This window comes from Oncorhynchus mykiss, chromosome 8, assembly GCF_013265735.2.
Source record: "Oncorhynchus mykiss isolate Arlee chromosome 8, USDA_OmykA_1.1, whole genome shotgun sequence".
Taxonomy (NCBI): Eukaryota; Metazoa; Chordata; class Actinopteri; order Salmoniformes; family Salmonidae; genus Oncorhynchus; species Oncorhynchus mykiss.
This window is the reverse complement of record NC_048572.1, coordinates 57,299,657-57,327,037: the sequence shown is the minus strand read 5'-3', so window position 1 is coordinate 57,327,037 and position 27,381 is coordinate 57,299,657. Positions and strand designations below refer to the sequence as shown.

The following is a 27,381-nucleotide window of genomic DNA, read 5'->3' as shown; positions in this document are numbered from 1 at the left end:
AATGAACTCCAGTTATCAACGCTAACTCCAGGTAGCGTATCACTCTCTTTAGGGATAAGACAACTCTCAGTAGTCAATTTAGCCCCAAAAATATTTTACTCTGTGATTTAAACTGTCCTTGATGTACTATGTGGCATAGCAGGAAGATCGGAATGCCATGAACCAAGAAGTTGTGAGTTAAAGTCCCAGAAGAGGACATGTTGAATAATAATTACTGTAAAAATGAACATGCACAAGGTATTGTGCACATTGTATGTTAAAGCATTGTTTGTGTGTGTAGGAGTGTCCACAACCTTGCCAACAAATAAAGAACTGTGAATGGATCCGTGGTTCACCAATTAGAGCCTTGATTGGCTCGACCAGAGTAACAAGGGGTGATGTGTAATGATGAAACAATAGTTTTTTGGGGGAGAACGTTTCTTTGGGACCATCAGGTGACGTTCTGACTCTGTCCAGTTTTCTGTGGGTTAGAAGAAGATTCCATCAACATCCACCAAAAATACAGAGAACATGGTTGCCATGTTCAAGTCACGTTAAATGAGAACGTTGCAAGAACATTCATTTGTCCAGTTTTCTGTGGATTAGGAGAATATTCCATCAATTTCCCATTGTCACGCCTACTCCCGCTCCGGCGCTCGAAGTCACCAGTCTACTAACCACCGGCTCTGGTAATCTTCATTACGCACACCAGCTCCCCATCATTATGCACACCTGCTGCCCATCATTACGCACACCTGGACTTCATCATCATCAAAATAAGTGTTCAGAAAGTATTTACTAAATAAACTGAAGTAAACAAGAAATAAATAATAAATACACATTAAAAAAAGAAAATAGTGTAACGGATGTGAAACGGCTAGCTTAGTTAGCGTGGGCGCTAAATAGCGTTTCAATCAGTGACGTCACTTGCTCTGAGACCTTGAAGTAGTAGTTCCCCTTGCTCTGCAAGGGCCGCGGCTTTTGTGGAGCGATGGGTAACGATGCTTCGAGGGTGACTGTTGATGTGTGCAGAAGGTCCCTGGTTCGCGCCCGGGTATGGGCGAGGGACGGTCTAAATTTGTACTGTTACATTGAAAAAATCCGGGTCACGGCACCAATGTAACAGTACAAATTTAGACCGTCCCTCGCCCATACCCGGGCGCGAACCAGGGACCTTCTGCACACATCAACAGTCACCCTCGAAGCATCGTTACCCATCGCTCCACAAAAGCCGCGGCCCTTGCAGAGCAAGGGGAACTACTACTTCAAGGTCTCAGAGCAAGTGACGTCACTGATTGAAACGCTATTTAGCGCCCACGCTAACTAAGCTAGCCGTTTCACATCCGTTACAATAGCAAATAACTAAAGAGCAACAATAAAATGAAGTTACAAGGCTTTATACAGGGGGCACCGGTACAGAGTCAATGTGCGTTAATCTAGGTAATTGAGGTAATACAGTGGCTTGCGAAAGTATTCACCCCACTTGGCATTTTTCCTATTTTATTGCCTTACAACCTGGAATTAAAATAGATTTTTGGGGGGTTTGTATCATTTGATTTACACAACATGCCTACCACTTTGAAGATACACATTTTAAAATGTGATAAAAAGAAGAGTCTTCTAAGTGACATAATATTTAATAAAAAACTGTTAGTGGCAAATGGTTATGGTAACCCCATTATACCAAAGAAGAAGAAGAAAAAGAAGAACTGGGTGGTGAGGGCAAGATGACGGACTTCCGGTGGCAAAATAATCTTTTTTTCTTTTTTTTTCTTGCGTGCGTGGCGAGGGCGGAACATATGACGTCGTCAGCAGAAGCTTGGAAGTGTTTATTGTTCCTTCCCTTTGAAGAGAGAAAGAAGGCTAGCAAGGCAAAGCAATAACGATTACCGAGACGGTTACATAGACAATTTTCATAGTTTCAAGTAGCGAAGCCACAGTAAACGGCCGAGGCAGGTTGACACAGGACCCAGTGGCCATGGCATATGCGTACCTCTTCAAATACATCATTATCGGAGACACGGGTAAGTATTCACTGGTAGCAAAGATTGCTAACGACAGCTAACGTTAACCGCTATCTTTTATTTCCGCAGTGGTGGAGAGTCCAGTGACGTGGTAAAAGCGGAGACGCAAGGGGTGGGATGACATATCTATTTCTCGCTTGCTAACAGCGTTAATAGTATGTCATTAACTTGTCTTTAACGTGAAATAGAAAACATTATTTTCCACCACATCTCACAATTTGTGGTCAGCTAGTGTGCTAATTTAGCAACTGTTGAAAACACCAACAAGCTGACGGCCTATTGTCTTTCCGCTGTGCATTGTGAGAGTGGGGTGCTAAGCTAGCAATGCTAACTAGCCTAGGCTAATGTCGTTGGTTAGCTAGTTGTATCTAACGTTAGCTCTTTACAGCGACATCAACAATAGTTAACGTTATCTAATTTGACAGCACTTAAACGACATGGGTGCTTGCACAGACCATGTCAGCCCCTTTGGACTCATTCACATCAATGGTTTGGGCTTTCTGTTGTTTTTTTTGCGAGCTTGTAACGTATATCTCTGAGCCACAAAACAAGGCCACAAGTCCTCTCTCCCTCGAAATGGCGTTTTACAAGAGTTTTGGTACGGTTTCCTACGGCCGCCTCCATGGCTAGGGTTTTACAGTAGCGGTCTAGGCTTTCATGGTCGTGTTTAACTGACATAATGTACTCCTACACGGGTATTGTGTCAATAATGTTACACAGTTTGTTGTCATTTGTTGTTGCTAGACGAGGTCTAGAACGGTAACCGAAGGAATATCGTGGAAGCTGCCAAAGCAAGCATATATAATCTTCCCGTAGGTTGACTTAGCAGGCAACGTTTATCAATAACAGTGCTACTAACTTTCGCTATGTGCGTCTTCGTCTTATTTGGTTAGATCAGTGTTATTTTAAATATGTTGCTTAACAGCTCAACCCTGATCCTTGCTGAAATAGCCTAATAGCTCAGCATTTTGCCCAGGGCAGAAGATATACTGAGATAGTTAAAGGTAACCTCTGGCTAGAGAGAATGCCAGTCTATGATGATGCTGAGAAATAAACACATGTAGCTGGTCCACCTGACGTTAAGTGTACCTGTAACCATTTTGGTGTCTCAAGTCCACAGGGAGTGATGCTATGACTTCCATCTCTTTACTGATTGATCACTAAGGCCTGTACATTCAAGGGTGTATGAGGTCTTTAAAAGTAACAACCTACTGTTTTACTCGGTTTAAAAGTATCAGGAAAGTGTATCCTGCACCCAGGGAAGCCAATAACAGATTTACCAGCTTGAGCCCCTGCATTTCTCTAAGATGAAAGGGCAGAATTTGACTAAGTATTTGCTGACAGCATATCATATGATAGTTGTTTCAAAACATGAGATGCCATTACCAACACACAACTCAGCAGTTAGCATTTAGGGGTAGTACAAATCTTTCCGTTTATTTTCCAGACTCGACTACATCTAGGAGAGTTAGGCCAACTCCTTACGTTTATTAGTGTAATTACTCATTACTAGAATTTCCTGACCAGAAACTAGGGCCATGAGTTTTTAGTTCACAGAAAAAAAACTCCAAGCCCAACTTCGAAATACTATTGCTGTCATGGACTAAGAATTCACATTCCCCATTTGTGTAATGAAGATGTTGATCAGAATCAGTAATGCCTGTCATGTAACGTGAGATTAGTTGGGTGGTATAGTTATAATTTAGGCACGTGTGTTTACTATTGGGGAAGACTATATAAGAATGTTCTGTAAGAGCTGGGCGATATGGACAAAAATCCATATTGCGATATGCTATATATACAAAAGTATGTGGACACACCTTCAAATTCGTGGATTCTTCTATTTCAGCCACACCTTATGCTGACAGGTGTATAAAATATAGCACACAGCCATGCAATTTCCGTAGACAAACATTGGCAGTAGAATGGCCTTACTGAAGAGCACAGTGACTTTCAACGTGGTAATGTCATAGGATGCCACCTTTCCAATAAATCCTGTTGTCAAATGTCTACCCTGCTAGAGCTGCCCGGTCAACTGTAAGTGTTATTGTGAAGTGGAAATATCTAGGAGCAACAACAGTTTAGCCGCAAAGTGGTAGGCCTCACAAGCTCACAGAATTGGCCCGCCGAGTACTAAAGCACGTAGAAATTGTATGTCCTCGGGTTGCAACACTCACTACAGGATTCCAAACTACCCCTGGAAGCAACGGCAGGGCAGTAACTGTTCGTCGGGAGCTTCGTGAAATGGATTTCCATGGCCGAGCAGTCACACTCAAGCTTAAGATTGACATGCGTAATGCCATCAGCTGGAGTGGTGTAAAGCTCGGCGCCATTGCTCTTTGGAGCAGTGGAAATGTGTTCTCTGGAGTGATGAATCATGCTTCACCATCTGGCAGTACAACGGATTAATCTGGGTTTGCTGGATGCCAAGAGAATGCTACCTGCCCGATTGCATAGTGCAGCTGTAAAGTTTGGTGGAGGAGGAATAATGGTCTGGGGCTGTTTTTCATGGTTCGGCTTGGCCGCTTAGTTCCAGTAAAGGGAAATCATAACGCCACAATGACATTCTAGATTATTCTGTGCTTCCAACAATGCCCCTGTGAACAAAGCGAGGTCCATACAGTCGGTGTGGAAGAACTTGCCTGCACAGACCCCTGACTATAAACCCTATTGAGATGAATTGGAACGTCGACTGCAGTCGACTGCAAGCCAGGCCTAATCACCCAACATCAGTGCCTGACCTCACTAATGCTTGTGGCTGAATGGAAGCAAGTCGCGCGCAGCAATGTTTCAACATCTAGTGGAAAGCCTTTGAAGAAGAGTGGAGGTTGTTATACCAGCAAAGGGGGGACCAACTCCATATTAATGCCCATGATTTTGGAATGAGATGTTTGACGAGCAGGTGTCCACATACTTTTGGACATGTGTAAATTGCCTGGATTAATACGATAACCATAAATAGAACGATACTTTTATAACAATGTGCACCACATCCTTTAAACTATTACTATTGGTTTGGTGGTTGTAGCTGTCAATTGTCCCATTAACAATCATCCATATTAGCGAACTTATTTCATTTCAAACTTCACATTTCTCTAGTATGAAAATGTCTAAAATGTCTGCGATAAGTGATGGGTATGGATGGTGCCAATTTTTTGGGGGTCCCAGCTTTATGTTCTGTCCACTTGAAATAGCCTAGGCCCATGTCCCTTTCTGTGCAAAAGTCATTTTACGCCTAGACCTTAGACAACTTTTTTCTCAGTCAAACTCCAAATTACACCGCTCAATCACTAAGCATCTATAAATGGGAGTTTTCCCTCTCTGAAAGACAGCATGCTGGGAGCAGATATCGCTCCTGCTGTCCTCTCTGCCTCTGATACCTAGCCTAGCAGTAAACAGTCCAGTTGCAACACCACAGACCTGTCATCTGCTAGCTTCACTGTGGGCCATCCCAAGCTATCATATTGCTCATTCCCATTCTACATGACTGCAGTTTAGGGATGGCCATCCCAGCTGTTGGAGCTGTTAGATATATCCTGTTGTTTACTAGGCTTGATGAGGTGACGGTGGAGAATCCCCTTCTGTCCAAAAAGATGACTGTTTTTCTCAGCCTGCATAACCTAGTATTTTCACCTGGATGAAATGGAAACAGTTTATTTTCACATCAGTGCCAAATCAATTGCTGTATTTCAATGAGTGACATTTTATTTGTCATATGCACAGAATACACATGGTACACAGTACAATTAAATGCTTCTTAGCATATAGGGGGCTCCCAAGTGGCGCAGCGGTATAAGGCACTGCATCTCAGTGCTAGAGGGGTCACTATACACCCTGGTTCGATTCCAGGCTGTATCACAACCAGCCGTGATTGGGAGTCCCATAGGGCGGTGCACAATTGGTCCAGCGTCGTTAGGGTTTGGCCAGGGTAGGCCGTCATTGTAAATAATAATTTGTTTACAATGACTAGTTAAAGGTTAAATAAAATATAGGCCTATCATGAAAAAGCAACAGCTGTTTTCAAAGAACCATATGCACCACAGAACACTAGATAGAATCACACCTCAAAGTATGATACGCTCATCTCATTATTTCCAACATAGTAATTAGCCTACAGCTTGCTTAGGCTAATCTTTGATTTGGCAGGCCGGTCTAATTGAACTTGCAGTACCACTGTTTGTTTTTAATGATGACCTGACCACTAAAGAACCACGTTGAAACACATCTATTCAGAGCTAGAGGCTGATTGGCTAGCAAGTGCATGGTAATGTTGTGGTGACTTTGCTTTGTTGTTTCTGTACATCATTCTCATGGTGTCTTCCATCACCCTGGCTCCCCTGCTTAGCAATGGCAGTGGTAACCCATAGAAACACTAATGAAAGCCTTCTCTGGTGTCCAGTATCATCGTAATATGTTTTCCACTGCAAAAAATGAAAATACGTACCAGACAACTCTTTGGTCTCGAACCTGCTGTATGTAAAATATTGTGTGCTATAGCTTGGAAAATAAATGAATGTGAATCTGGATGACAACATAATGACGTTTGTTTCCAACATTAGGTATGTTTTCCTAAAGAAGTTAAATCCACAATACTAACGAGTATCACGATACTGGTATCGTCCCGGCCCTACCTGTCTGCGTTGTAACCATGTGGTGCAGCACACAGGTTTTCACAGGTCCCCCCTCCACTGTGTGGCGGTGTGTTTCACGGTCACGTTTGATTATTTTCTCTCACAGGAGCACGTGAGAGCACGTTATATTTAGGCCTTGAGTCTAATTTGTGAAAAGTTGATTTAGCCACATTTTTGATTTCATTATGGTCATTGCTACTTAGGAATATCTTGGTTTCGTCACACCAAACAACCTCATGAGTCGTGGCATTTGACATTTTGTGGGTTGACATTAGGGCCGGCCATTTTATCCATATCAAGAGCGTCCTCATCATGTTGACATGGCCTCTGATATAGATCCTTCTGAAGAAATCTTGGAATAGATCGCTCTTCTTAACCCCAGATCTAAGATCAGATAACACTATCCCACTCCCAAACTGAACCATTGAGGGCATGAAATAATATCTGACCCTGAATCTATCAACTCCAGAAACGCATGACAGAATTCTACTTGTTTGACCAGCCACGTGCCAGAAGCCTCTTGATATGCTAACTAGAGCGAGGCTCCAGCCAGGCTGACTGAGCTTCTCTACTGTTGTGTGGGTGTAGTCAGAGGGCTGTAGGGCATTTACTCTGATGTCTAACGTCAAATTAAAGAGATTCAGGGACTTCACAATACGAAATCACGATACTTAGGTGCCGATACGATATGTATTGCAATTGATTGGAAAGCGGCCGCGGTCATCCCCCTCTTCAAAGGGGTTGACACTCTAGACCAAACTGTTAGACCTATATCCATCCTACCCTGCCTACGCAGACGGCACCATTCCGTATACATCTGGCCCTTCTTTGGACACTGTGCTAACAAACCTCCAAAAGAGCATGAACGCCATACAACACTCCTGTGGCCTCCTACTGCTCTTAAATGCTAGTAAAAAGAAATGCGTGCTCTTCAACCAATCGCTGCTCGCCCGACTAGCGTCACTACTCTGGACAGTTCTGACTTAGAATATGTGGATAACTATAAATACCTAGGTGTCTGGCTAGACTATAAACTCTCCTTCCAGACTCACACTAAGCATCTCCAATCCAACATTAAATCTAGAATCAGCTTTCTATTTCGCAACAAAGCCTCCTTCGCTCATGCTGCCAAACATACCCTCGTAAAACTAACTATCCTACCAATCCTTGACTTCCACGATGTCATTTACAAATTAGCCTCCCAACTCTCTACTCAGCAAATTGGATGCAGTCAATCACAGTGCCATCCGTTTTGTCACCAAAGCCCCATATACTACCCACCACTGCGACCTGTATGCTCTCGTTGGCTGGTCCTCGCTACATATTTGTCACCAAACCCACTGGCTTCAGGTCATCTAAGTCTTTGCTAGGTAAAACTCCGCCTTATCTCATCTCACCGGTCACCATAGCAACACCCAACAGTAGCACGTGCTCCAGCAGGTATATTTCACTGGTCATCCCCAAAGCCGACACCTCTTTCACTGGCCTTTCACTGGCCAGGATGTCCTTGTCCCATCGCGCTCTAGCGAGTCCTTGTAGCGGGCCGGGTACATGCATGCGCATCCGGTCTCCAGTTGTATGGTGTTTCCTCCGACACATTGGTGCGGCTGGCTCCCGGATTGAGCAAGCAGTGTGTCAGGAAGCAGTGGGGCATGGCTGGGTCGTGTTTCTGAGGACGCAAGGCTCTCGACCTTCACCTCTCCCGAGTCGGTAGGGGAGTTGCAGCGATGGGACAAGATGGTAACTACCAGTTGGATATTAAGGAGAAATAGGGGTTAAGTGCAAAAAACAAATAATTGTGCTTAGAGTTGTATGGTTTTTGTTAAACTTGGACATTTTTAGGTGAAAAACATGAGTCTGCGTAATTTCCTTACTGTAGAATTCCCCCTATGCAGACAGAGCCCCTATTTGTTCATGTATGTGTGCCTCTGTTTAACCGTGCATGTTTGTTTTGCAGGTGTTGGGAAATCATGCCTATTATTACAGTTCACAGACAAGCGGTTTCAGCCGGTGCATGACCTCACTATCGGTAAGACTCCTTTATATCACACGTCATTATTCATTATAACGTTTAATGACCGACTGCGATTTTAAAATGTATCCTGCTTCTGCACTGCCTAGATGCACTGGAGGGACCTCAATTAAATCATCTCAGCATTCCGCTCAGATCCCCTCAGCGTATTCATTCATTTCTTAAGGATTTTCATCCCTCGCCTCTGGTCTAACCTGTAAAGATGAGGGAGATGTGTTGGCATTAGGAGAGAGCGAGATGTATTAGCATTTTAATATGATTTAATGTGTACTAGTTTGACCAGTGTCTGCTAGTGTAGTAGATCAGACAATCTCTGCTGTAACCTCGATATACCATAGGCTTTTAGCCAGGGTGTATTTGTGGTGGAAGCTGATATCTAGCTTATGGTTAAGACCAGGACTTTTTTCTGACCATAAAATACTAGCCTAGAACTAGGGGCCCGTTCATGAATTTTTTTTCTGCTCCGGTCACTTGGCTGTGGAAAAACTCCAGGACCAACAGAGTTGTAGACTGACTGTGTAACCTGGTGGTTGTCTTTCCCAGGTGTGGAGTTTGGGGCGCGGATGATCACTATAGACGGTAAACAGATCAAGCTGCAGATCTGGGACACGGTAAGATACCTGCCCCGTACCACATTAACAGATGTGATTTTACCTGAATACAGTTGACTCATTAGTGGTATTCATTAGGGCACAGTGTAGCACTATATTTCAAAACGTTGTGCAACTGAAATTAACGTTATGTGACGCCTTGGGACTGTTTGTGATAGCATCCAGTTGTCAGGAACGATTAAGAAGAATGTATTGATGTCTGCCCAGAGTGGCTTAACAAACGCTTTGGTCATTTCACGTATGTTATAAACACATTTACCAAGACAAATATGATTCACTAACATTATATCCAAAAAGTCGGATTTTGTAACCTAATGCGTCCGATAATAAGTACAAGGTCTGTTGACAGAGCGGTGCCGCTTTCTCGCAGCAACTTTTGAGGATTTTTTACATGTGGTGGTCGTCTGCAAAGTTGTTTCCGCGGGTCGCAAAAATAACATGACATGAGTGGAATTAATTGTAAAAGGCTTTGAAAATAGAAAAACTACGCTCAGTGTTCCGTTGACATTTCAGACATACTCTTGTTTTTGTGTGACATTTTCGAAAAATAACAGGAATTTCACATTAATGAAAAGCGTATAGTAAAATATGTAATGTCTCAATCGATATCAGCCTTAACTCTATTGTTTTATGTCAAGAACGATGACGAGTTCAACGGTGAGCCTGTCAGTTAGCCTTAATTCTCGCACCGTGTCCCGCCTAGATGACGCAACGCAATTTTCCTTTTATTTTAACTTTTTTATGTCACCCTGTTGAAAAAAAATGTTGAATGGATTATTAGTATTTTACAAATTGGTCAGTGTTTTATTATTATTTATTTGACTCCCTAAATGTAGCCAGTATTATACTGTCCTGTTTCAATTAAATGGAATTTGAACTTTATCTGAATTGAACTTATGGAGTAAACTGTAATCATTAATGTATGAATACTGTTTTTGTGCTAATGTATCTTATCAAAGTGAAGGTTTTCCACCTAGTGACGATCACATCCATGTCATATGATGAGTGGCACCCACTCAGTGTGTAATTCACCCAATATAACCCACCAAGTCTAACAAGACATGTCTGTTTTTTTTTCTCTGAACTCTTCAACACATACAGCATTAAAATAGTCTTAAATATTAGATCCAATATGGGGTATATCCCCAATGGACTCTTGTACAGCAGGACTAGCTCTTCCCCCCCCCCCCCCCGTCCCCTCTGATATGCATGTGTCAGCATGGACATGTTGCAAAGGAAAGGATGATTGCGCCTACACAACAGCGTTATGTCAGTTGGCTGTTGACACGTTTCACCCTCTTTTCAAATAGACTCTCAGCTATGTCCTTGTGACATTTACTATTTAGAGTTTTTGAATGGTGTTTTAGATGTGAAGGTTGACGTGTGAAGTGATAATTAAGGTTTCTCATTGTGCCCTTCTGGTGAGTCCCTGTGCAGTGCTGAGAAAATATGAACGCTGCAGGAGATGATCTGGTGTAGTATGTATGTTGGCCTGTAGGGGGAGACACAGCCCTACTAATAAGAATAGAATCCCACAGCAGTAATGCTGATGGATGGTGGGGGTGGTGGTAGTAGAGGCCTAGGCCCTAGAGGCCTTCTGGGCCACCGATGTAGTGCCTGCTGCTGCTGTGTACTTTCTAGGCCACATGGTAACTTTTTGGTTGATGAAAAGGGTAAGGCTGTAATTCAGCAGAAATTCAAGAGCTTTGGACCAGTCACTAACCAAAAGGTCGCTGGTTCGAATCCCCGAGCCGACCAGGTGAAAAATCTGCCGATATGCCCTTGAGCAAGGCATGTAAACCTAATTGCTCTTGTAAGTCGCACAGGATAAGAGCGTCTGCTAAATGACGTAAATGTAATATCTGGAGACCCGGGTTCGAACATAAAAGACTTATGGGTATTTTCAACACACCCCTATGACTATCCCTTCCATTAGAATTCTTTGTGGTTTAGCCTACATCCCAGACCACCACATGTCCACCCTGCCAAGACAGAGTCGCAATCAAACACAGGGTGTGTGTACTGGCCGTGTAGCCTTATCAGTGTGTGGGTGTCCCTGTGTGTGTGTGCACAGGAGGAGGAGCCGGGAGGCACTGCCTGCCCTGGGGGTGATGTAATAGACAAAATCTGCATTTCTGGCCTTCCTGTAACCTTTGAGCTCTGGCAGATGGCAGGCATAAAAGTGTCATTCATCATTTATTCACAATGGCCTCCATTAGCTCCAATGTTAGCAGCTGCCTCGGGGGACTGTTGCCACGGACGAACGGAGGGACTGACTGGGCCTTATTGAATTCAAATGTGCTGGGGCATTGGCTGCCTGGCTCGCACTCACCTGCTGCCAGGCCAGAAGAAAACAGAACAGAAGAGGTAGAGAAGATCCAGATTCAGTCTTCAGCAGCTATCCAGGGAAGAGGGAAGCCACCTTATCAAACACTGACAATGGTATCTACAGACAGGTCTGCTGTACAAACCAACCACTGACTGTGGTGAGAGAACGGGGAGTTGTGATTGGCCAAAGTTGTAGCATGTTATGTTATGGGCTGTGTGGAACACAGTGGGCCCCTTGTTTGTGAGGAGTCAGTCAGTCAGGGATGGGACGTAGAGAAAGACAGGAGCCTTTTGTACACTGTGACAGGGGCTTGCCTGTGCTCTGCCTAGCTGCAGAGGGAAAACCAGGAAGCTTGGTTTTGAAATAATGGCGCTCCAGTTGAGAATTTCTATTGTGTTAGGAATGTGTATGGATTAGGGAAAGACACTGGGAAGCCTGGACTGGAGGAGTGGGGTAGGGACTAGGAAGCCTGGAGTGGGGTAGGGACTAGGAAGCCTGGAGTGGGGTAGGGACTAGGAAGCCTGGAGTGGGGTAGGGACTAGGAAGCCTGGAGTGGGGTAGGGACTAGGAAGCCTGGAGTGGGGTAGGGACTAGGAAGCCTGGAGTGGGGTAGGGACTAGGAAGCCTGGAGTGGGGTAGGGACTAGGAAGCCTGGAGTGGGGTAGGGACTAGGAAGCCTGGAGTGGGGTAGGGACTAGGAAGCCTGGAGTGGGGTAGGGACTAGGAAGCCTGGAGTGGAGGAGTGGGGTAGGGACTAGGCTGGAGGAGTAAAACATTGCTAGAGCTAGGAGTTTTTCAGAACCTTGGCTCAGAAGAGCCCCTGACCCTAGTAATACAGGGTACCAGACACCGTAGCATTTTGTCTGTCCTAACACAGCCTTGAGCACTTGGAGTAAGACTCCTTTTTAAGAGTTGATACTATATTCATATTTATACTTACTACTGCTGTTTTGCCCTGCTGTGTGTTCGCTGCGCTGTTGTGCGCTGGCGGACTCCGGAGATGCAGTCAAATTCAAATATGCTAAACCATCGTTTGTGACATCACGATGTTATCACCATCGACAATGGCTATCAAACAATCGTCGCTAGACGACGCAAACGTAAAAGAGCCTAACCCTGCTACTACTGCTTCCACTGTTTGGTGCTACTGCTGGCTCTTCTTTGTACCCTTTTAACTATAGGTTACTATGCTTCAGTGCTGAGCTCTGTCTTTACTTTAACTGAGCGTCTCTGTGTGTGTACTATATCTGTTTGTGTGCATGTTTAAAAAAAAAATATATATATATGTTTTTCTCAGGCCGGCCAAGAATCCTTCCGCTCAATCACTCGGTCCTACTACAGAGGGGCAGCCGGCGCCCTGCTAGTGTACGACATCACAAGGTCAGTCTTGCGGCCATTTTCTCCCCAGGCCTTATCATTCTATATAAACACTAGGACCACTGTGGTAACTAAGTCAACTTTCCTCACCCAAGGTCCTCCCTTAGGATTCAGGTCATGACTGTTGCTCTTGGCCGATAAAAAAATAAATAAGGAGATTTATGTATTTTAAATGTATTTGTTTAGGAGGAAAGGAAAAGTAATATCTTATCCAGCTAATTCAGTTTAACCGTAGTTAGAGCGACTGAGATTGATGTTTGTATAATACATTGGGGGTTTAATTGAATGCATTTTCTCCCGCCAATGTCCTTTTATTTTGCTCATGTAGATCCACTTTTGTTGTTCCAAAAGGGACCTACATTCACCTAATGAATTACATTTGTATGTATTAGTTTACTAGGAAAGGACCATGTATTGTGTTCTTATGCTCAGTGTTGCTCCAATGTTCCTTTTATTACAGAAGGGACACCTTCAACCACTTAACAACCTGGTTAGAGGATGCTCGCCAACATTCCAACTCCAACATGGTCATCATGCTCATTGGGAACAAGAGGTCAGATTCATCTCCCTGTCACTCATGGTTACCGAACAACCCTGTCATGGCTAAACTGGGTGCGCCTCAAAAGTCTGAAATGTCACCCTTTACTAATTTCCTCTTCTTAACCTACACTTTCAGATCTATTGACAATGTCAAATCAAAATGGTGGATGCTTGACTGTAATTTGCTTTCACCGGGTCAATTTTATGATACAATTGCTGATGAAGGAAAGGAAAAAGGGAGAAGTAGTCGTTTTTGACAATTGAAATGCGCCCACCCAGTTTCACAGCCCCTGCTCCCTGCGTGTGCTCTTGTCTCCTCTAGTTAGATGACATATCTCTTAACTGGCAAAAGTGACAGAATGAATTAGCAGATCATTTGGTGCAAAACACAAGACCGTACTAGCGTAACGCAGGTCTATGGTACTGTATATATCAAGTGTTTTTGTTGTCCCCATAGTGACCTGGAGTCCAGGAGAGAGGTGAAGAAGGAGGAGGGAGAGGCCTTCGCCAGAGAGCACGGCCTCATCTTCATGGAGACCTCCGCCAAGACTGCATCCAACGTAGAAGAGGTACCTCCTGCTCACACTGTGCTATTTATTGTGTGTGTGTTGTCAACATTTTCTCACACTCACACGTTTGCCCATTAATATACCCCCCCTTTCTTGCTCAGACAAATACACACACACCAACGCACACATGCACGTCTGTTCTCCAGTGTGCTGGGTAGCCAGACTCTCTTTCTGAGGAGTTAAGGAATGGAGAGACTGGTTTATAGAACCCCCCCCCCCCCCCCCCCCTCCCCCTCTGCCGCCTTTCCCCCTTCCCTGCTGCAGAAACCCCTGGTATGATTAATTTGTCTCATTAGTGTCCCCTGAATCCTCCCGATACCTCTCCTCCTCCATCTCCCTCTCCGCGACGTGACGTGTACATCGCCCACTTATAGCTCATCCATATTCATAACCTCCCCTCCCCCCTCCTCCGCTCCCCTGTCCGCCGCGACAGCTGAAAGCCAATCATGCCTCATCTTTTAGAAGGCATGGTGGGTGGGTGGACGTTCTTTTATATTCCATTGACCCTACGGTAAGCAGTATGTGAAGAGCGATGTGCTCTCTGCCTGTGCTGAGGCTAATGCTGGGTCCCTGGGTTATGCCCTGGGTCTCTATGGCCAGGTGGGGGCGCTCTGCCTCAGGCGGAGGGAAACATCTGTTGCTGTTTAATATGTTAATGCATGAAGAGGCAGGGAAGGTAGAGACAGGACCAGGCCGGGCCTCCTGAGCCAAGGTGGACATTTGTTTTCAGATTCCGCAGCAGGCCTCACTCACTCCGTGCTAAAAATATGAATTTCAGTCAGAATGTACTGTAGAGGGGGGCCCTGCCCTAGGCTCGTTTTTGAGGTGTACGTAAGGTTATGATTATACGGCCTAAACTAGGGTGTAAATTCAGGCTAGAACTCCCAATGCAATGGTCTTTGATTGAACTGAAAGAAACTGATCGTACAGGCCCAATCCGTCATTACAGTTGATGATTTCTCTGTTTATACGTCTGCTCGCGTTGTTCTTACAGTGGAGTGCTGGAGATTGATTTTCTGTGGCAACAAGCCAGAGCCTCGTGCTAATGCCTCTCATCCTAAACTCCTGTATATCCCACTCTTTAGAGCTTATTCAGTCAACAAGGCCCATATATCTCAGCAAAAAAAGAAAAGTCCTCTCACTGTCAAGTGCGTTTTATATGAACATAAGATTCAACAACTGAGACACAAACTGAACAATTTCCACAGACCTGTGACTAACAGAAATGGAGTAATGTGTCCCTGAACAAAGGTAACAGTCAATCTGGTGTGGCCACCAGCTGCATTAAGTGCTGCAGTGAATCTCCTCATGGACTTTACCAGATTTGCCAGAGATGTCACCCCGCTCTTCCACCAAGGCACCTGCAAGTTCCCAGACATTTCTGGGGGGAATGGCCCTAGCCCTCACCCTCCGATCCAACAGGTCTCAGACGTGCTCAATGGGGTTGAGATCCAGGCTCTTCTCTGGCCATGGCAGAACACTGACATTCTTGTCTTGCAGGAAATCACGCACAGAACGAGCAGTATGGCTGGTGGCATTGTCATGCTGGAGGGTCCTGTCAGGGTGAACCTGCAGGAAGGGTACCACATGAGGGAGGAGGATGTCTTCCCTGTAACGCACAGTGTTGAGATTGCCTGCAATGACAACAAGCTCAGTCCGATGATGCTGTGACACACCGCCCCAGACCATGACGGACCCTCCACCTCCAACTCGATCCCGCTCCAGAGTACAGGCCTCGGTGTAACTCTCATTCCTTCGACGATAAATGTGAATTCGACCATCACCCCTGGTGAGACAAAACTGCACCTCGTCAGTGAAGAGCACTTTTTGCCAGTCCTGTCTGGTCCACCAACGGTGGGTTTCTGCCCGTAGGTGACGTTGTTGCCGGTGATGTCTGATGAGGATTTGCCTTGAAACAGGCCTACAAGCTGTCCGTCCTGTTTCCCTGTAGCGCTGTCTTTTGGCGTCTCACAGTACGGACATTGCAATTTATTGCCCTGGCCACACATGTAGTCCTTATGCCTCCTTGCAGCATGCCTAAGGCACGTTCACGCAGATGAGCAAGGGACCCTGGGCATCTTTCTTTTGGTGTTTTTCAGAGTCAGTAGAAAGGCCAGTTTAGTATCCTAAGTTTCCATAACTCTGACCTTAATTGCCTACGGTCTGTAAGCTGTTAGTGTCTTAATGACCGTTCCACAGGTGCATGTTCATTAATTGTTTGAGTCATTGAACAAGCATGGGAAACGGTGTTTAAACCCTTTACAATGAAGATCTGTGAAGTTATTTGGATTTTTATTAATCTTTCAAAGACTGTGTCCTGAAAAAGTGTATTTTTTTTGCAGAGTTTATATGGTTTGATTGGGGCGAGGCTTGGTTTCTTTAATCTAAGTGTCACGTCTAGTTTGTTGTGTGGATGTAAGCTCTGATCCTGTACTAATTTGGCTATGTCTCCTTTTCAGGCATTCATCAACACAGCGAAGGAGATATACGAGAAGATTCAGGAGGGTGTCTTCGACATCAACAATGAGGTAATTTGACATGATAGAGAAATGCGTTTAGTGTCCATTTTGTACACTGCTACTTTGACAAATACCATCTTCTTGACATAGCTTATCTTTTCCATTATAAGTCATCAACTGAAGTATGGGCAAGTGGTCAAACACCCTTGCTCCTTTTGCAGTGCCCTAAGTCCACGTCGTAAACCGAGTGAAGAGGCCGTAAATAAGGAGAACACCTTTACAGAACAGCCGTTGGATATTGTCCTATCTAACAAAGGTCATTTTGAAGGCCAGAAAGCCATTGTGTTAGCTAGCTAAACCTATTACGTAGCCACATAGTTCTGCGAGACGATGCGTCCTTCTCGGCACTTCAAATTTTCGAGGCAGAGGCTTATTTGCAGCAGTCCACACTCCTTCTCTCCCTCCTTCAGAGAGAGATGAAGCAGAGCAGGTTCCAGTCTGCCAAGCAAAACTTCCACCGTGTGTTCTTCCGTTTCTCCCTCCCTCTCTCCCTCCTTGCCTCACTCCGCTAGCCCTGGCTACTGGCCAGCGCATAAATTCCTCACATCCCACAAGGTTACAGCCAGCCTGAAGGAGGCGAGCCCCTGAGCAGCCATTGGGTATGCTTTTTATTAGAGTAGTAGGAAAGAGTAAAAAAAGAAAGAGGGGAAGAGAGAAAAAACGAGGCCAGGCACACGGTCCAAACCGCATCAGCTGACTGACGAAGGGGGAAGCCCTGGCTAGAATCCCTGACGCTCACTGGCAAACGTAGTGAGAAACCCCCACCACCTCCTCCTCCCTTAACACTATAAATCTGATTTAGAGCAATGCAGAGTTTCCTTAAGAGCTACTACTACTACTACTACTGCTGAAAACCACAGCAGCCTAGGCTCACAGTGGAGTGCTGCCTTTCTGCCGCTCTGCGCTCTCTTCAGCCACTGAAGGGCTGGGGAGATGAAAGCAGTGCGATGGATGAAAGTGCCGCTGGCTGCTGCTGAGTGTGCCCGTGTGTGTGTACACCTCTCCCACACAAAGGACTGTGACTGTGAGCCAAAGAGAATTTGTCACTATTGATATTGCTTGTTATGATGTCCAATTCATCCACCCCATACAAACACTCAAACTTGAATCATAAAATCACACCTGACCATCACGATCCATTTTCCTGACTGCCTGAATCCACTAACCGGTTGCATTGTGTTGTGGTTTTGTCTCGGCAGGCTAACGGTATTAAGATTGGGCCCCAGCACGCTACCACCAACTCCACTCTCTCCGGTAGCCAGGGGGGTCAACAGGCCGGAGGGGGATGCTGCTGAACACCCCTCGCCCCTCTGTCCCATACCACCCCACCTTGCCCCGCCCCTTGTGTTTCTACTGGACTGGTCGGGCTCACTAACATTTTCTTAACCCCTCCCCACAGCCTTGCCAATGGAGAGTCTAATCGTGTACTAGGTGTCTGTCAGTCAAAAATACCAAGCAAAACACATTAAAGTACCCTGGTCCTGGTGCAAAACATGCCCCTGTATAAGAGCATTGGAGCCTGTCTTGGTTGTAGATTGATAGGTTGTTACTGTTGTGTTAAAACAGGCAGGGTGCTTTAGGATTGGGACTCATCATATCTATCTGTACATCTGTCAGACAGTTGTGGATAATGTCTCTCTTTTTTTTCACTCCCAAGTAAGGATTTTTTTGTGCTCTTTTGACTTAAAAGCTTAATTGTATTTAACACTACAATGTTGGTCATCGATAGTATTTTAATCGGTTTCATGTGGGAGAAAGAAAGCTTTGGGGAAGTGGGGTGAACTCGAAGTTTGAAATAAAAGAAACAGCTGTGTCGGAAGTAGCGGCCATGTCTAAAGTGAAGTTAAAAGAAGAAAAGGAAAAAACTCTTTTTAAATCTCTATTTATCAGTCACATTCTGTGTGTATATATAGTTACAGTTATCCTTTCTTGCTTTAGTGTATGTTGACCAAGCTAGAATTCTTTGAATTTGCTGGGAACATCTATACTGTACGAATAGAGCTTGAAACTGCAACAGTATTGCAAAAAAAAAAAAAAAACCCTGCTTTGACACCATTTTAAGATCATATTTTACTTAATTTACTTTTTGTCCTGCCACCTGCCTTGCCCCCCCCCTCTATCTCTGTGCCCTAGATCTGCTATGACTGTGTATAGAAACTTTGGCTCAATATTCTGCATCTATTTTAATGCCAACATTTTGTGTTTACCTGTGTTCAATAACCACAAATACCAGAATTTGATCACCTCTGCTCGGATTAGAGATCTCAGCTGTTTGCCTTAACGGAGAGATTGGGAAAGCAGAAGAAAATGAGAAACATAACCAGGTTGCGGCGGAATCATTCCAGTAACTTCATTTTGCTCATAGACACATTCTTCCATTAAAACACATTGCATACTCTAAATGTATACATACACAGATTTAGACAGTACATGCATGCTTAAATGCATACATGTGTCCTTACACACAAACAACCTGCGTATGTCTATACATACAAGCCTGCATATATATATTTTTTCTCTTCGGGAATTTGTTTTTCATGCAGTCCGCTGTGGAGCGTCGGTGCAGAGCAGCGTTTTCCTGTAGGTGTGTGTGAGTGGCTGTGTACAGCCTTGCTTTCTTTGACTGTGCGTTCTATTAGTAGATATTATGGTGAACATCTCGTCTGTCGTCAGAGGGGCACGGGAAAAGCCAAACCTGGAGTATCTGTGACCCCCTCTACATTTATTTGCTGTGTTGGTTCTTCTTAAAAATGAAAAAATGCTATCACAATAAACTATAATAAAACATTCTAAGCTTAAATATCATTTGATTGTCATGTGGGGGAAAAAAAATTGCTATGTTTAAAATGTACATTTTGTAATTTCCTTTTTAGAATTGATATTTTGCCTCTGATCCCCTATAGTTATTTTCTGTGTCTGTGTTGGTATATGAATGAAACAATTATATATGGATCCATACTGTATTGTAGCTTTGATTTCTCAATATATATAAAGTGAAACACAAAGAATGCAGTCCTCAGAGCTGTGTGGAGTTTTGGAATTGCAGGCTTCGTTCCCAAATGATCACCGCGCCCTCTCCCTAATATCAACATGAACTAAAGGGGGGCCACATGCAGCCAGTACCAATTCAACTGGTTTTACAACACACTTCTCTGCTCTACATTGCATGCTTCTCAGGTATAGGCAACCAATCGGGTGCAATTCAAATATTTCCACCTCTTGGCCTGTGTGGTTATTACTGAAAATATAAATTATTTCACCACCAATCTGAAAGTAACACTGCGCTGTTTTTTAACTAGGCAAGTCAGTTAAGAACAAATTCTTATTTTCAATGACGACTTAGGAACAGTGGGTTAACTGCCTGTTCAGGGGCAGAACAACAGATTTGTACCTTGTCAGCTCGGGGATTTGACCTTGCAACCTTCCGGTTACTAGTCCAATGCTTTAACCACTAGGCTACCCTGCCGTTTCTCAAATAGGCTTACAGTACAGCAAATTAGTTTCAGGTGGAAATGGATTGTGGACAGTTCATGAGATAATTGTTTTATTCATCCCCATTATATCGCCCAACATTTGGATGTAACTTGAAATGGGCTTTTGTTGGTGGTCATGCACAGTGACAGTTTATGTTAAAGGTGAACACATCTCATGACCTACTTTTCAAAGCAGTAAAGGAATGAAATGTGAAAAGCTTGTGTTGAACAGATTAGTGAACTGTCTGAAATGGTAGAGGTAGTATGCCTGCATTTAATTTTATGAACCATTTCGAAAATGAAAGTTTGATTTTAGTGAATGCAATTAGAGTAGTGACCTTCACAGTAGATGTGAAATCAAGATGGCCTTCTCACAGGCAAATTATACCCACAAGCACAAACTACATGTATTTTTAAAGACAAACTATTAAATGCTGTGCAAAAAAACTTATTTACAAGCGTAAACAGTGGTTTTGAAAGGACATTGGGCATACAGAAAGGGAGTGCGTGCGCCTTCAAATACACAAGTCTTGTGGGGCAGATTGTTATGATAAGCAAATGAATGGCCGCGCAAGGGACATCCGGGTTACTTGCCTGATGATTCGTATGTAAGGTAGTGTGCAATGCATCAAGGAAGAGACCTTCACAAAAGTGTGATTGTGTGAAAGGCGTATTTCTTCACCTTGATATATTTCTATCGCAATTGGTTGCACATGTTTATCTTTTTACTGTGGTAAAAGGTCTGAAACTACTCTGAAAACCATAGGGCCTCGGGTTGGCCTTGCGCTGCCCAAGGGACCAAGTAGAATAATATGCTCCCTCGGTAGAAGAGCAAATATGTAAATATGAATCGTAAATGTGTATGATGTCCATCTCGAATTATCATAATTATTAATCTGCAGTTGACATGGAATAAGGAAACTCAATTCTCGGGGGTCGAACTGATGCACCATGCACAAATAAAAAAAATCATCCACTCATTGCAGGTGGTACAGATCCATTTCATTTGAGAACGCTTGTCTTAAACTCGTGGTGAGCTTTTAAAGGTCCATCATTTCAGGTTGAAACAGATTTAAAATATACATATATTTTTTTTATTATCCCCTGAAAAGTGATAGGGTTTATCATTTGAGAAGCAACTTGAATCCACGACACATGTTTTCTTACTCGTTACACAACTCTGCTCTGCCACGCTTTTATTAGCATCTGTACACGGGAAATGATTTACAAAATTACCACTAAATGTATGAATAACTCCTACAACCCTACGCCGAAATAAGAAATGAAAAGGTATATATTTAATAGCGTCTACAATAAATGAATAATAAAGTGCACATTCGTCACAGCCCAGTAGGGTCATCACGCGCACGCATGTTTATCCATTGGAGCCATGAACGCGCCCCCTACCCGTAGAAGGTGAGCGAATGTCTGGAGGAGAGGACTCGAGAACGCGACCGCCGGGATCGATCGGATTAAACTCGATTTGAGGGAAATTAACACAAAGGAGAGAGGCAGAGTCGGTGAGGAAGGGATAACGACACGCCGAAAATTTATGAAATAACTTGAATTTATTTATAAACGGACCAGAAAGGAATTTACTGGAGATAGCTACTACGGGAGTTAATTTGCGAAACCCTGAACTGACCAAGCTAGTTGGGTAAGCGAGCAATGCTCTTTTTAAATGGTTGGATTCCGTACTCCCTCAGTTCAGTTTGTTCACATGGTAAATTAGCTAGTTGTGTGTTACTCTTACCTGTAAATAACCATTTTATAGTAATGTTTGAAAACTAGATCCCACTTACAATCGACTTTTAATATACCATGGAAGTTGGTTTGGTAGTTGGGACGTCTATTTAGTCAACAACTTTGTGGAAAACTTATTCGTAAAAGGGAATTGTGTTCCCCCTCTCTCATTTAGAACAAGTCATTGAACGTCCGTAAATTACCATGTTAAAATGCTAACTACAGTTAGCAAGTTTAGCTCGAAACCCGCTGCACTGAGCGGAGTGAGTCCTGAGTTTTTTCACCAAGTGAAGAATATTCGCCAACACGGTGAGCTCTCTCAGTAAGCACAGACAAATGTGAACAACTTGAGTTTAGAAATGTTGAATTGTGACTTTTTCCTTTGTAATACAATAGGCAAGAGTGAGTGTTCGTTAGCTTGGGTTAGCTAATTGTGTGTTGCGCTAGCTAGTGAGACACGAGGTGGCTCGAACGTAGAGGTGAGTCAGTGGCCGAGATGAATGAGTGAGTAACCTTAGTATAGATTGCTAGCGCGGGGGAGATTCCCTGGATGCACTGTGACAAACAGGCAATTTGTTATTGTAAACCACACAATCGGATTTTGACTATAGTTAAACTTGTACTTCATAAATTGAGTATTCACATGGGATTTAACTTGATAACGACGGGGTGAAAAGTAGCCTGTCCGCAGTGTTTTATAGGACGATGGACAGGGGGTTGCTTGAGGCCAGACGGTCATCCCTGTTTAGTTAGCCTTCTACATTTTCGCCCTGATATATCCATATAATTGTTAAAGTACATGGGCTTTAATCAAAACACTGATTTTCGGCTTCGATGGTTAGAGAGAATTTCGTATTTTGAAGGGAATAACCCGAGGTTAGCGGTGCGTTTCCGTCCAAAACGTGCTTAATAATGTAGCTTAATTAGCCTGCTGCTAGCTAGTTGGAGGTGGCCCATTGCTTATAGTGAAGTTGTGCTTGTAGCCAACATTTGACCACTGTATCATAGCCCTCATTGTCTTGCTGCTAGCCCAGAGGCTAATCATGTGCTAATGGGCTACTTTGATGGCGAATGCCACTTTGTTCAACAGCAAGTAAACCGGTTGCAGTTTGTTTCATGCGTTTCCGCGTTTTAAAGTTTGATAAGAGGGCTTGTTTATCAAGAGATGTGTAGCTACAGTATTATGGATAACTTTCTTAACTTGTTACCCTCTGTTCATCCAGCGTTTTTCGATTTTAAAACACCTGCTGCTCTATTGTGGGTGGCTGAATTTCTAAATACAAGCTGGCATTATTTTCCAACATTTTCCCGACCGTGTTGCTCTCCCTCTCCATTATGTTGTAATCAGTCAGAGTTCGCATAATGCGTGTTGCCAGTGTCTACTTTCAACCCTTTATAATAGAACAAGAACGAATAGATATTTAACGAAAACTATTCGCATAGTAAATAACGATGGTTTGTTGAACGAACAAGCTACGTTAATTGATAATCGAGAATCCCGTGAAATATCACCGAAGTACTACCCCCACCTTTTGCGGAGTCTCTAACCTAAGATGGCAGCTTCTAATGTATGTCGGCCCACTCCGCCAACAGATAAGAGGCCCCGGGTATGGCGGGCGGGACAGATGTTATTCGGTATTGTAGCTTCTCCCATAGTCTGCATTTTCTTGTGGTTGTTGAGGTACTGCTTTCCGACGGACTTGTGACTTGCGTTGACTTTATGAAGGGGCCGGGTGTAGTGCGGTGGGGTTCTGTTGAACAAAAGTTTTTGGCAGTGGCACCAGTGCTATGGAGTTCTTTATACCCCACTACTAGTTAACTGTTTTTGACAAATCTTTATCATAAAGCAGTTTATTAGCTCTAAACATTTATTTTAAATGTATACCGATAACAAGATGGTTAATTTTCTTTCAGGGCCATGTATTAGTTCAAGCTCATTCGTAGGATGATGAACTTGGAATTTCTGCTCCATCCTGCCACAAGTGTACTTCGAAAGGTATCTCTTCTCCCTGTGAGAACATTTGAATGATATTATGCAGGTTCATCTCTATCTTTTGTCTGGAACCTGTGGTTTGACCAGAAGTATTCAAGATCAGATTTGAAGCCTAGAAGTGTCGTGCATTGCGTATAAACAATGCTCTTAAATCCCAATCATGTTTTTGTTATTTTAAGATGCAAAACCCAGTCACCGATCTTAGCCGCATATGTAACTACAGGACCCTAACCAGCATACACTGTGGATCCCTAAAGACCAGCCCTGAGAAACTAAACTTAAAATGTAAGGTGGGAGATAGTTGAGAAAAAGACAAATTCAATGTAGTCATTTTGACCATTTAAGACTGTTGCCCCATTGACAATGAACACTGGGGTGGCCTTGTGTACAGTGACCTATTTTTTTTTTTTCTGCTGTAAAAATTAACTTAGTTTCCGTCAACCCACTTTGATGAGTAGAGCAATGCACGCTGGGAAGCTGTGGCCCGTCCAAGGCGTCTTTATGTAACCGGTGTGAAAAGGCTAGCTAATTAGCGATGCGCACTGTTTGCGTTTTCAATCAAGGGCCGTGGAGGTATGGGTAACAATGCTTAATGGGAGGCAGTTGTGTTCAGAGGGTAACTGGTTCGAGCCCAGGTGGGGACAAGGAGAGGGATGGAAGCAATACTGTTACATTAACTTCTGGTTTCAGTTGCACAGTGGTCACTTTGTTGCTCAGTTGGTAGAGCATGGTGCTGGTAAAGCCAGTTTAGTAGGTTCGATTCCCAGAACCACCTGGGAATCGATGTATGCACTGTAATTCACTTTGTATAAACGTTTGTTAAATGGCATAGATCAGGGTTCCTCAGCTGGTGGCACGTGGGCCAAAGTTTTCTGAGCCCCCAAAAAACACGGTTGTTTTTAAATTTCATTGTTGGACTGTAAACACCAAAATCAGCTCCAAGGTATTTTAATTTTGGAAATCTGTTCCCAAGTTTTCCAGTGCATAATATATTCACATGTGAACTTATACAAATATAATCAAGGTTAGAAATTGTTTTAGTCAAATATATCTGTTTGAGCTTCTTGCGGTTAGTTTGCTGTCAACAAATTATTTGTAATTATTTTCCGACCATCCGGTCAAGAAAAAAAGGACCCACTGCTAAATCTAGTTGATGATCCCTGGCATATGTTATTATATATTATTCAAACTACTACCGGGACTTAATTGGTAAAGTACTGTTATGACAATTTAAGTTGCTCAGAGGCACCGTTTGAAGAGGCAGTTAGCTGGCACACTATCCTTAGAAAAGTTCTCACTTGAAAGGAGTCAATAACGATATTTTGGCAGATTTGTAGGGGAATAAATGGTTATCATTTCATATATAAGCCCATGTGTAAAGGGAAAGGTACTTCATTCTCCTCCATATCCACTAAATCAGTCTGATGCCACAGCAGTTTGAGTGGCACACAAATCTCAAAATGTAGACCTAATGTAGTTTCATTCGAATTCAAACTTCAAACCAGGATGTATTGAGTTACAGTAATGTGTGTCAGAAACACACCTGCTGTGTAGTCCCATCTTTCTTTCCTGCCTTGCTCCTATTTGGCTAACACCTTGACCTGGAACTGCAGTCCTAATCATGTCTCGGCATTCTCATCTGATCCCCAGTGTCAGAGGTACTCTCAATCCCAACTGAGCCCTTGTATGAATACAATGGGCACTGTCTGTGTGGATCTGATCTGACCACTTATTGTTATGGCTGCCATTTTGTTAAGTTATGTGGCGGCAGTTGCTCCTCTGTGGAAGAAGTTGAGCATAGTTCTGTCATGCCCCGCCGCTCTGCTCCTCTCTGCCACTCCTCTCCAGGTCCGGGGTTTGCAGAAGTGTTGTGGTGGCCCGTTGTGCCTGTAAAAGCAGCCCCCGCTGTCCCCCCCTCTCTTGCACTACCTTTCTACCTCCCATAGTCCGGGCCTTATGGACCACTCTTCTTGAAGGGAATATGAGATGCTGCTTCTATCTGAAGTGTAGACTAGCCAGCCCCTAAGCCTTGTTTGTGTGTCACAGTTCCTTTCTTCTAAACAGAACATATTATAGATTGGCCACAGCTGATAAGATGCATTGTTATTCACTCTAATCATCGTATGGCTCATGCGAGGAAGCTTTGTCAACCATGTATTTCTAGATGGCTCATTTTCATACAGCAGTCGCTCCATCTAGTTATTATGGCTGAAGTAGAGTCTTTTTTCCCCTCTGTCTATCCCATTCATTCATTGAATTGCCATTTCCCTCAGTGCTATTTGCCTGACTAATCAACTGGAATTCTTCCGCTGCTCTGTTCACAACATACTTCAGTCAGAGACTGCCATCGTTGTCATCTGTGTGGCGATGTTAAAATTAGGGGTGTTGTACAAAACAAAGTCATACGTGATTGGACAATCTTTAACCAGAGTATCAAAGCCAATGACCCATTTTCCAAACGCAGCTTTACCCACCTGTGTTCTGGCTCTGGGACCAATCAGAATGGTTAGAATGCATTTGTGTTCTAGAAATTGTCGAAGGGACTCGGATCCAGACCAATTGTGGAGAGCAAGGCGCTTGGGTAGCCAGGCAACAATACTATCCTCTCATTCAAACAACGGCACAGTCACAGCCGAGATTCAGTATAGTGGTTAAGTGTTAAGATCTGAGAGATAATGAATCTCAATATAGCCTAGAGGAGATTTACAGACCTTTTATAGACTTAGTCTAAGTAGGTCCTTCCTTCATCAATTTGAAATGATGGGTGAAAGCAATACGGAAGCAAAGACCAACAAGGGATCGCTTTCACCTGTCCAGTGATATCAGTGCAGCAGCAGAAAAGGATGCACAGTTCATGACAATTGAGTCCCACCACTGGAGTGGGAAGTGAATGCAGCCTCTACAGTGTACACAGAGTAGCAGTGGAAGAGGAAGTGAGGCACACAGTCCCCCGCCCCCCTCCCATCCTGACCCAGGGTAATCCTCTTCCTGTCCCTCACGCCCTTAACCAGAAGATCTGGGGTCAGTTTACCTTGAACCCTGATCCCAACCGTAACCATTTTACATTATGAAAATACCTGACTGTTGATCAGGGTGTTGGGAACAATGTGTAGGCCTTCGTTCAGTCAGAAGTGCATCAGGACAGACACTGACAGAAATCATCTTCCCCGAGGGAGTGTCTTAAAACCAGTAACCCTGGCTGGAGGCTCCGGCCTTCCAGCTTTCTCCTGCGCATAGGTAAGTCTAGACCACCACCTCCCACCCAGCCGCTGACTGTCTGAATACTTTTCAGCATGGGAAATGATTTAGCTCCTCTGGGAGGCCCCGGGATTCCTGCAATTGATTCTTGGAAAACGGAGGGATAAATGGAGGTTCTGGGTTTTTTAACTGTTTGTCTTGTAAACTGTCAAATGTACCATATTAAGACTAGCATTGCACATGTTATTTGTGGCACCAGTTAATTGCTCAAATGTCATCTCAACATAACTGTAACATTTTTATTGGAACAAATTTAGTATGATCTGGCCTATTTTTTAGATACAAATAACCTGTAATTGCACA

At 43.8% G+C, this 27,381-nt stretch overlaps 2 protein-coding genes across 4 annotated transcripts in view; both read left to right on the top strand.

Moving 5' to 3' along the window:
• The first annotated feature begins 1,713 nt into the window (after positions 1 to 1,713).
• On the top strand, positions 1,714 to 19,623 carry LOC110530212 (ras-related protein Rab-2A). The gene is made up of 8 exons (XM_021613096.2): positions 1,714 to 2,003; positions 8,592 to 8,663; positions 9,210 to 9,277; positions 12,904 to 12,986; positions 13,444 to 13,536; positions 13,981 to 14,092; positions 16,552 to 16,620; positions 17,811 to 19,623. The coding sequence occupies exons 1-8, from the start codon at positions 1,958 to 1,960 to the stop codon at positions 17,904 to 17,906; spliced, it is 639 nt and encodes a 212-aa protein (XP_021468771.1). The 5' UTR covers positions 1,714 to 1,957; the 3' UTR covers positions 17,907 to 19,623.
• A 1,838-nt stretch (positions 19,624 to 21,461) lies between these two features.
• Positions 21,462 to 27,381, top strand: part of chd7 (chromodomain helicase DNA binding protein 7) — an 81,519-nt gene continuing 75,599 nt past the window's right edge. For 2 of the 3 annotated variants that reach the window (XM_036985768.1, XM_036985766.1), the window contains exon 1: positions 21,474 to 21,741. The gene's annotated coding sequence lies outside the window, so the exon portion shown is untranslated. Of the gene's footprint in view, positions 21,742 to 27,381 lie in introns of all 3 variants that reach the window. The other variant, XM_036985767.1, reaches the window with a different exon arrangement.

Excerpts from the sequence above, each read along its gene's own strand:
- LOC110530212 (XM_021613096.2), top strand. The coding sequence starts at position 1,958 with ATGGCATATGCGTACCTCTTCAAATACATCATTATCGGAGACACGG. Across the intron at positions 2,004-8,591 it reads CATCATTATCGGAGACACGG|GTGTTGGGAAATCATGCCTA; the intron begins GTAAGTATTCAC and ends TTTGTTTTGCAG. Across the intron at positions 14,093-16,551 it reads CTGCATCCAACGTAGAAGAG|GCATTCATCAACACAGCGAA; the intron begins GTACCTCCTGCT and ends TCTCCTTTTCAG.